Source organism: Danio rerio, chromosome 8 (assembly GCF_052040795.2).
Source record: "Danio rerio strain M-AB ecotype USA chromosome 8, GRCz13ab, whole genome shotgun sequence".
NCBI lineage: Eukaryota > Metazoa > Chordata > Actinopteri > Cypriniformes > Danionidae > Danio > Danio rerio.
Window position 1 is genome coordinate 61,662,501 of NC_141028.1, and position 9,945 is coordinate 61,672,445.

General features: G+C 45.1%; 1 protein-coding gene across 14 annotated transcripts in view; it reads right to left on the reverse strand.

Moving 5' to 3' along the window:
• Positions 1–9,536, reverse strand: part of cdk11b (cyclin dependent kinase 11B) — a 12,238-nt gene extending 2,702 nt beyond the window's left edge. Inside the window, exons 1-16 of one of the 14 annotated variants that reach the window (XM_087263248.1) lie at positions 9,496–9,536; positions 8,483–8,610; positions 8,216–8,327; positions 7,719–7,846; positions 7,014–7,158; positions 6,483–6,622; positions 5,499–5,642; positions 5,303–5,395; positions 5,093–5,218; positions 4,048–4,134; positions 3,430–3,641; positions 3,067–3,279; positions 2,676–2,781; positions 2,485–2,606; positions 848–955; positions 654–770 (exon numbers count right to left, since the gene is read on the reverse strand). In XM_087263248.1, the coding sequence (XP_087119374.1) occupies positions 654–770; positions 848–955; positions 2,485–2,606; positions 2,676–2,781; positions 3,067–3,279; positions 3,430–3,641; positions 4,048–4,134; positions 5,093–5,218; positions 5,303–5,395; positions 5,499–5,642; positions 6,483–6,622; positions 7,014–7,158; positions 7,719–7,846; positions 8,216–8,271 (1,797 nt within the window). In that variant the 5' untranslated portion in view covers positions 8,272–8,327; positions 8,483–8,610; positions 9,496–9,536. Of the gene's footprint in view, positions 1–653; positions 771–847; positions 956–2,484; positions 2,607–2,675; positions 2,782–3,066; positions 3,280–3,429; positions 3,642–4,047; positions 4,135–5,092; positions 5,219–5,302; positions 5,396–5,498; positions 5,643–6,482; positions 6,623–6,992; positions 7,162–7,718; positions 7,847–8,215; positions 8,332–8,482; positions 8,611–9,170 lie in introns of all 14 variants that reach the window. The other 13 variants (XM_087263245.1, XM_087263246.1, XM_087263243.1 and 10 more) reach the window with 13 other exon arrangements.
• Between the last annotated feature and the right edge of the window lie 409 nt (positions 9,537–9,945).

Below are 9,945 nucleotides of genomic sequence, written 5' to 3' on the forward strand. Positions count from 1 at the left end.
AGCTGGCCTGGGCTTTTGTGATTGGTCTGTTGTGATTGGTCAGCTGGCCTGGGCTTTTGCCATTGGTCTTATCCTATTGGTCAGCTGACCTGGGCTTTGGTGATTGGTCTGTTGCTATTGGTCAGCTGTCTGTTGCTATTGGTCAGCTAGCCTGGGCTTTTGTGATTGGTCTGTTGTGATTGGTCAGCTAGCCTGGGCTTTTGTGATTGGTCTGTTGTGATTGGTCAGCTGGCCTGGGCTTTTGTGATTGGTCTGTTGCTATTGGTCAGCTAGACTGGTCTGATGTGATTGGCTAGCAAGGCTGGGATTTTGTGACTGGTCTGTTGTGATTGGTCAGCTAGTCTGAGCATTTGTGATTGGCCTCTTAAATGAATGCATAATTCTGCAAACACCTGAGGAGATTTTTCTGCATGAAAGACTTGTGAAGGGCAGATCAACCTGCTGCTTAAATGTACAATATGGCCAGAATTTAGATATAAAAGAAATGTGGAGGATATGTGGAGATGATTGGCATGGCTCATAAATAAGCAACAGAACTCTCCATTAATCAGGAAGTAGTTCATCCTAAATCTTCACAATAAATGTACATGCTTTTAAGATGTAGAATAATCAGGCGAACTGAGACGCAGAATGACTGAATATATTGGGAATACCTTGAAGATTTTGTTGATTTGATCGATCTCAGATTTTCCAGGGAATAAGGGTTTCTGTGTGAGCAGTTCTCCAAATATACAGCCCACTGACCACATGTCGACGGCGGTGGAGTATTCCTGTGGAGGACACAGATCATACAGATTCAGTAGCACCTCGGGATATTAAACACACATCACTGAAGCTGTGCACTGACCTTTGCCCCCAGCAACAGGTCCGGGGAGCGATACCACAGCGTCACCACCACCGGTGTATAGGGCTTCAGCGGAGAGCCGTACTCTCTGGCCAGACCAAAGTCTCCAATCTACAACAAACAGCACACTGTAAAGAACACAACGACAAGAGTAACCTACAGCACACTAGTCACATGGTCCAATCTGTTGTGATTGGTCAGTTGGCCCAGTCTGTAGTGATAGGTCAGTAATGATTGGTCAGTTGGCCCTGTCTGTTGTGATTGGCTAATTGTGATTGGTCAGTTGACCCTGTCTGTTGTGAATGGTCAATTGGCCCCATCTGTTTTGACTGGTAAGATGGCCCAGTCTGTAGTAATTGGTCAGTTGGCCCAGTCTGTTGTGGTTGGTCAACTGTAATTGGTCATTTATGACTGGTCAATTACAATTGGTCAGTTAGCCGTATCTCTTGTAATTGTTTAAATGGTCTAGTCTGTTGTGATTGGTCTACTGTGGCTGGTCAGTTGGCCCAGTCTGTAGTGATTGGTCAATTGTGATTGGTCAGTTGGCCCAGTCTGTAGTGATTGGTCAGTTGGCCCAGTCTGTAGTGATTGGTCAGTTGGCCCAGTCTGTAGTGATTGGTCAATTGTGATTGGTCAGTTGGCCCAGTCTGTAGTGATTGGTCAGTTGGCCCAGTCTGTAGTGATTGGTCAGTTGGTCCAGTCTGTAGTGATTGGTCAGATGGCCCAGTCTGTTGTGGTTGGTCAACTGTAATTGGTCATTTATGACTGGTCAATTACAATTGGTCAGTTAGTCGTATCTCTTGTAATTGGTTAAATGGTCTGGTCTGTTGTGATTGGTCTACTGTGGCTGGTCAGTTGGCCCAGTCTGTAGTGATTGGTCAATTGTGATTGGTCAGTTGGCCCAGTCTTGTGATTGGTCAGTTGGCCAAATCTGCTGTGATTGGTCAGTTGGCTCTGTCTGTAGTGATTGGTCAGTTGGCCCAGTCTGTAGTGATTGGTCAATTGTGATTGGTCAGTTGGCCCAGCCTGTAGTGATTGGTCAATTGGCCAAATCTGCTGTGATTGGTCAGTTGGCTCTGTCTGCTGTAATTGGTCAATTGTGATTGGTCAGTCATGAATGGTCAGTTGGCCTTGACTGTTGTGATTGGTCAGTTGGCTCAGTCTGCTGTGATTGGCCATTTGGCTCTGTCTGTAGTGATTGGTCAATTGTGATTGATCAGTTGACCATGTCTGTTGTGATTAGTCAGATGTGATTGATAAATTGGCCTGGTCTGTTGTTATTGGCAAGGTGTGATTGGTCAATTGACCTCATCTGTAGTGTGATAAGTGTAATAAGTTGGACAAGTCAGTTGCCCCAGTTTGTAGTAATTGTGATTGATTGTGATGATTGTCTGTTTTCATTGGTCAGTTGGCCAAGAAGGCTCGAGCTTTAAATAGCTTTTTTCAATGTAAGCAAGTTGCTAATGGTCTAATCCGATCCAATTATCTATGCCAAACTAAGCTAAAGGTGCTCCTGCCAAACCTGAATATCAGCTGAATTGATTTAAAAAAATGCTAAAACTCAACTCTTGCATGTCTTATTCCAAAAAAGCTGAGTGTTGCTTTAAAGTACTGTACACCTGATCACTTATCCTTCTGACCTTTAAGATGCCCTTGTGGCTCAGCAGCAGGTTGGAGGTCTTCAGGTCGCGGTGCAGGATCCAGTTATCATGCAGATGTCGAACACCGCGCAGCAGCTGGATCATCAGCGTCTTCACTTCACCTGAACACACACTATTATCAGCACATATCCTGGAACATTCTGCAGGCTCTACAGTGTGTGGGCTCCTACCGGGCAGGAAGGGCTGCTTCATGGTCTCCATCAGACTCTTCAGGTCATGCTCTACGTAATTCATCACGATGTAGATCTTGTCCATGTTGCTGCCCACCACGATCTCCTGCAGCACACAGAGAACAGGGGATGCTCAGCGACAATCACTACTAACGCAGCTCATTAATGCTGTTTATTCAATATGTCTGCTGAATGCTTGACTCTGATTGGCTGATGAATATTAAGGTGTGCAGTTATTCTCAGATAAACGCACAGCTAAAGTAGTTCCGGCAGCTTTTGAGCACACTACAGCACAAGAAGCAAGCAGGAGTGATATTTCCTGTTGTCTTCTGTGCCTGTATCTGAGCATTGAGACGCACTCTAGTAGTGAAATAAGAGTCTGTTTTCTGACCCTGACGGTGACGATGTTGGGGTGCTGGGCCTTCAGGATGGTGTTGATCTCTCGCAGGGATGTGATGGGGAATCCCTCCTTCTCCTTCTCCATCTTCAGCCTCTTGAGAGCCACGATCTCGTCCGTCTTCTTGTCTTTGGCTCTGTAGACCACGCCGTACGTGCCCTCCTCGATGCGGTTCAGGCACTGGAACTCCTCCACACTGCGGCAGCCCTGCGCACACACATATGCATGAGCTCACCTGGATAACAGACATATGAGTGTGCGTGTGTGTGCGTGCGTGCGTGAGTGTATTTGTGCTTGTCTTTGAGTGTGTCTGCCTGTGCATGACTGCTTGTGAGATGGTTGTGTGTGTGTGTTTACCTGTAGCGCGGGCAGGTATTTGGGCAGCTCCTTCTTCAGTTCTACAGGAGACACCGGTGGGGACTCGGGGATGTAGCGTTCCTCAGGTGTGGCGGACGGTGCGTGAGACTGCGGAGTCACGTCTACTGCTTCTTCCTCCTCCACTTCCTCTTCCTCCTCCTCCTCTTCCTCAGCGCTCACCTCAGAGTCGTGGTCGAAGCGGGACTCTGGAACTGACAGGAGCACACAGTCACACAACCGCAAACACACACTCTCTCTCAGATCACACACACACACACACACACACACACACACAGACACACACAGACACACACAGACACACACAGACACACACAGACACACACACACACACACACACACACACACACAACCGCAAACACACACTCTCTCTCAGATCACACACACACACACACACACACACAGACACACACACAGGCACAGACACAGACACAGGCACACACACAGACACAGGCACACACACAGACACAGGCACACACACAGACACAGACACACACACAGACACACACACACACACATAGAGAGAGAGAGAGAGAGAGAGAGAGAGAGAGAGAGAGAGAGAGCAGCTGATCAAATACAAACACAGGATCAAACACACACCAGGAGGAATGTGGTTTCCGTTCTCTCGCTCCTCTTCCTCCTCCCCCTCCTCCTCCTCTTCGGACGGCTCTTCATCACTCAGTGCTCCTGAGGACAGCAGATTTTAAATAATCTATAATGTCTTCAGCCATGCACACGGGTCAGAAATGAACACTTGATATATTTATCGGACACGGCCTGAGTTATGTGTTCACCGCAGCTCAGAACAGCTCATACTGATGTGTACGAAGTATAAGGTGTGTGCACTTCTGTGTGTGTGTGTGTTTGTATATTTGTGCGGATGTGCGTGTCTGCATGTATGCGTTTATGTGTGTATATGATTGTGCAAATGTCTGTGCATTTGTGGGTGCACGTATATGTGTGTAAGTGTGTGTGTGCGTGCATGTATGGATATGCATGTGTGTGTATTTGTGTGGATGTGTGTGTGCGTGCATATATGTCTTTGTGTGTGCATGTGTTTGAATAGCATGCATGTATGGGAGTGTACATGTGTGTGTGTGTGTGTGTGTGTGTGCATGCATGTTTGTGCAAACTTCTGTGTGCATTTGCATGAGTGTTTGCGCATGTGTATGTGCATATGCATGTGTGCATGCATGTGTGTGTGTGTATGGGAGTGTATATGTGTGCATTTGTGTGTGGATATGCGTTTGTGTGTGCATTTGTTTGTGGAAATGTCTGTGTGCATTTGTGTGTGCGTGCATATGTGTGTGCATGTACATATATGTGTGTGTGTGTGTGTGTGTGTGCGTGCGTGTGTTTGAATATGTGTTTGTGCATGCATGTATGGGAGTGTTTATGTGTGCATTTTTGTGTGTGTGTGCACAAGTTTCTGCAAAGGTCAGAGTGCATTTGTGTGTGTGTGCACTGCGCAAATGTGTATGTGCGTTTACGCATATGTGTGTGCATGCATGCATGTATTGAAATGTATACGTGTGTGCATGTGCATATTTGTGCATATATCTGTGCATGCGTGTGTGTGTGTGTGTGTGTGTGTGTGTGTGTGTATGCGTACATATGTGTGTTGAGTGTGTGTGTGTGTGCTGACCTCCACTGTGTTCGGAGCCCTCAGACTCAGACCCCGACTCGCCCTCTTCATCTCCTTCAGTCTGACTGCTGGACTCTTCCTCCTCATTGTCCTCATCCTCCTCAGCCTCAGATCCTGAACCTGAACCTGACCAAACACACACACACACACACACACAGTCAAACAGGCTCATAAAACACAACACAGAGCGCGAGCGAGTGTGAGATATACCCAGTGAAGACCCCGGTGAGCTGGTCTTCCTCTCACTGTCACTGATGTCCTGCAGATCAGACAGAGGATCTTTATCCACCTTCCCCTCGCGCACTGAAAACACACACACACATCATCATCATTATCGTGTTAAGCATTTAAACTCAATGTAAATCGCAGCAGAATTTTCAGACAATGTGTGTGTGTGTGTGTTCACCAGCTCTGCGTGGTTCGCTGCTCTCCGCTTTAGTCTCTCTCTGCAGTCTGACAGGGCTTCGGCTGCGACTGCGGCTCCGGTGTCTTAAACGTGCTTTATCTGTGTATTCCTCAGCAGGAGCCACTCGGTGATGGGAGATGGGCACTGTGCACAAACACACACACACACTCGACTGTTTACATGGCAATTATTACAATTACTCACTAACTGGATCCAAACCAGTATATTTTGTACATTTTGATGTGTGTGTGTATAGTACTTTGTATGTATATATATATATATATATATATATATATATATATATATATATATATATATATATATATATATATATTATATATATAAAATTAGTAAATATATATATATATACATACAAAGTATCACAATATACGCACACGCATCACAATATACGCACTCGCATCACAATATATATATATATATTGTGATGTGTGTGTATATTGTGATGCGTGTGCGTATATTGTAATGCGTGCTTATATTGTGATGTGTGTGCGTATATTGTGATGCGTGTGTATATTGTGATGTGTGTGTGTATATTATGATGCGTGTGCGTATATTGTGATGTGTGCTTGTATTGTCATGCGTGCGTATATTGTGATGTGTGTGCGTATATTGTGATGCGTGCTTGTATTGTGATGCGTGCTTGTATTGTGATGCGTGCGTATAGTTATGCGTGCGTATATTGTGATGTGTGTACGTATAGTAATGCGAGTATATATCGTTATCGATGTGTGTATATATTGGGATGCGTGTGTGTGTGTATATAGTAAAGTGTGTATATATATTGTGATTGATGTGTGTGTATATTTTGATGTGTGTGTATAATGTAATGTGTGTATATTGTGATTTGCGTGCCTATATAATGGTGGTGTTTGTATAGTAATGTGTGTGTATATTGTGATGTGTATGTGTATATATTATGGTGTGTGTGTGTATTGTGATGCATGTGTGTATAGTAATGTGTACCATCGCGGCGTGTGTCTCTGTCCTTGCGTCGCTCCTTTGCTCTCCTCTCTCTCTCCTCCAGCTCCCGCTGCTCTCTCTGCTCCTGCTCCCTCAGTTTACGATCTCGCTCCCGTTTGCGCTCCAGCTGCTCCAGACGATCCCTGTGCACGCACACACACACACAAATATAGTATCTGACATGCCCCGCCCCTTTCTTCTCATTGGCTATTCATTTGATGCGCTTGCGCTTAACCACTCTCCCTGGCAGAGCTGTGGGTTAAACACGCTATTGGCTGCTTTTAAAAAGAGGGGAGGAGCTACTCTATGCCCCGCCCCTCTCATTTCAGTTGATATTACGTCAAACATCCAATCAAAAATGCAGATTCACGTCTCACTACATATACCACACCAGTAGTGTACAGTAATGAATGACACAGTCTCCTGTAAAGCGTAGGGCAACAGCACATACACAGTGTACAGTGTAAAACAATGGAAGCCTGTGGAATGTCCCCACAACTCACAAAAACAAACCTTTGTGTGAGTGTGTCTGACCTCTCTCTGCGGGAATGAGCTCGGGCCTGATCCCTGCGTTTCTGGCGCTCATAATCCTGGCGAGCTTTGTTGTCCTCGTGCCACTGTCGTTTCCTCCTCTCGTTCTCGCGCTCCTTCTCTTTGTCTTTCGTGCGGGGGTGTTTCTCTGCTGTAAACAACACAAGACCGTCATCAAATGTCTAGCGGAGGCACTTATAGAGAGCACTCGCATATTTAATGCGTTAAACTAATGGACTGTTAACAAAGTCAAGGGTGACACAGTGGCTCAGTGGTTAGCACTGTGGTCTCACAGCAAGAAGGTCTCTGGTTTGAGTCCCAGCTGGGTCAGTTGGTGTTTCTGTGTGGAGTTTGCATGTTCTCTCCATGTTGGCTTGGGTTTCCTCCGGTTTCAGTCTGAACACATGCGCTATAGGGGTATTGATCAACTAAACTGGCCGTTGTGTATGAGTGTGTGTGAATAAGTGTGTATGGGTGTTTCCCAGTTCTGGATTGCAGCTGGAAGGGCATCTGCTGTGTAAAACATATGCTGGAATAGTTGTTGGTTCATTCCGCTGGGGCGACCCAAGTTTTTTTTTCCAAAGGGGAGGAGTTAACCTATGGCCCCCCCATATGCATAATGGACTGTCTCTCCCTCTTGCAGAATAACCTGTGAGTGTTTCATGAGCTCAACTGTACAATAAATCTAGTGTGAACGTGTGGCCTGACCTCCCTCTGCAGAGTGACTCCTGCGCCGCCTCTTGTCCTTCCTCTTCTCCTCTTTTCGGTGGTAGTTCTTGTCTTTTCTTGTCATCTGCTGTGGAGGTTTGATGGCCAGAGACTCGTCCTCTTCTCCTCTGCAGAAACACAAGCTCCATCAGCACACATCCACACTGCACTTATTCAGCAGATGCTTTTAAACAAACCCCTCATTTAGTAAAGTCCCCACTGTAAACAGATCAACATTACAATCGTGATTAATAATATGTACCGCTAACAGCTTAATTTGGTCAACTTTAAGGTATATGTTTCTCTAAAGTAAATATTTCTTGCAGTGAACTGAGTCTGAGTGTTTGTGCACACGGAGAGGAGAGCGAGTGGTTTGTCAGACCACTCACCTGCACGAGGCACACTCAGAAATGCAGAGTTTTATAAGGTGTCTGGTGCATACAGAGAGGAAACTAGCGAATGCTAAGTGTGTGTGTGTGTGTGTGTGTGTCAGTGACCTGTCTTCAGTGGAGTCCTCTCGTGTGTAAGGTGAGTTTCTAATCGTTATTTCCATTCTGTGGTCTCGAAGTTCTCCTTCCTCCGGAGTGTCCCGTTTGAGTTCCCGATCATCTGCCTGTCACAAACACACACACGCACACGCACACACACACACACAGGAAAAAACAACATTATCTAAGCGTGCAAATAATTGTGTAAAAATACAAGCACAAATATGTATTATACTGTGTGTGTGTGTGTGTGTGTGTGTGTTTGGTTTCTCTTACGTTCTTGATTCTCTTGGGGTCGCTCTTCTCTTCCAGCTCTCGTCTGCGTTTCTTCTCTTGGAGGATCTCGTCTAACGTTTTCACTTTCCAGGTTTCCTTTTCGTCCCCCATCAGCTCCAACTCACCCCCTGCACATATACACACACACACAAACACAAGATTAACACTCCAAAATGACACACACACTAGATTATCACTCCAAAATGACACACACACACACACACACACACACACACTAGATTAACACTCCAAAATGACACACACACATCCACTAGATTAACACTCCAAAATGACACACACACTAGATTAACACTCCAAAATGACACACACACACACACACACACTAGATTAACACTCCAAAATGACACACACACACACACTAGACTAACACTCCAAAATGACACACACACACACACTAGACTAACACTCCAAAATGACACACACACACACACACACACTAGATTAACACTCCAAAATGACACACACACACACACTAGATGAACACTCCAAAAATGACACACATACACTAGATTAACACTCCTGAATGATACACACTACTGAATGACACACACACACTCTCTCTCAACGACGCACACACTAGACACCACGAGACACACTCAACGCCACATACTCAGACACCACGACAGACACACACACACACACTTCATCATACGATATATTGCATTACTCTATAACTGTGGAATCGCGGGAACGGGCCGCAACGACTAAAATTCTGATTATGTCGAAGCTTCAGAGACTCAGTAATGTCAATATGATGAATACAGTGCTCGGTGTGTGTTTATAAATCTAACAGAGTTATATCTAGCGCGCGCGCGCGTGAGTGTGTGTGAGTGTGTGTACGTGGTTAGCGCGCATTAATCCCTCATAACACCCTCAGCCGCGCGCGAATGTTCGTTATTCCCCTCAGACACATGGATCATTAACTCAGAGCCCCCAGGAAAGTCGGCTCGGCTCTGTTTAACAGCTCTGGGGAGTTTCGGGCTTCCACTCACCTGTGAATCAGTCGGCGCGTTTTCACAACACCGGAAAAACTATTCTCTTCACATGCCTTTCTTCCGACTGATGTCTTCCGGTCGCATTGGCCGAGGCGCGCGTCACACTGCCACCCCGTGGCCTATCATAGAACAGCAGAAAGCGGAAGAAGATTCGAAGCGTGTGTGTTTATCTTTGTTCTGTAATAAATTTATTTATATTTTCATTTTATTTATCGATTATCTTTATATTTTTGTCTTATTATCTTTATTATTTATCTTTATTAATTCTGTAGATTTAGATTAAAGTGCTATTCGAATTTCGCCTTGTGTTAAACTACAATTGTATAAATAATAATAGCATTTGAAGACATTAAAGAGACGAAAAGTCAAAAAGCAAGATATTTATACACTTTATTAGAGGATTTTTGCCAATATTTCATTTTGGTTACACAAACCACCTCATCATCA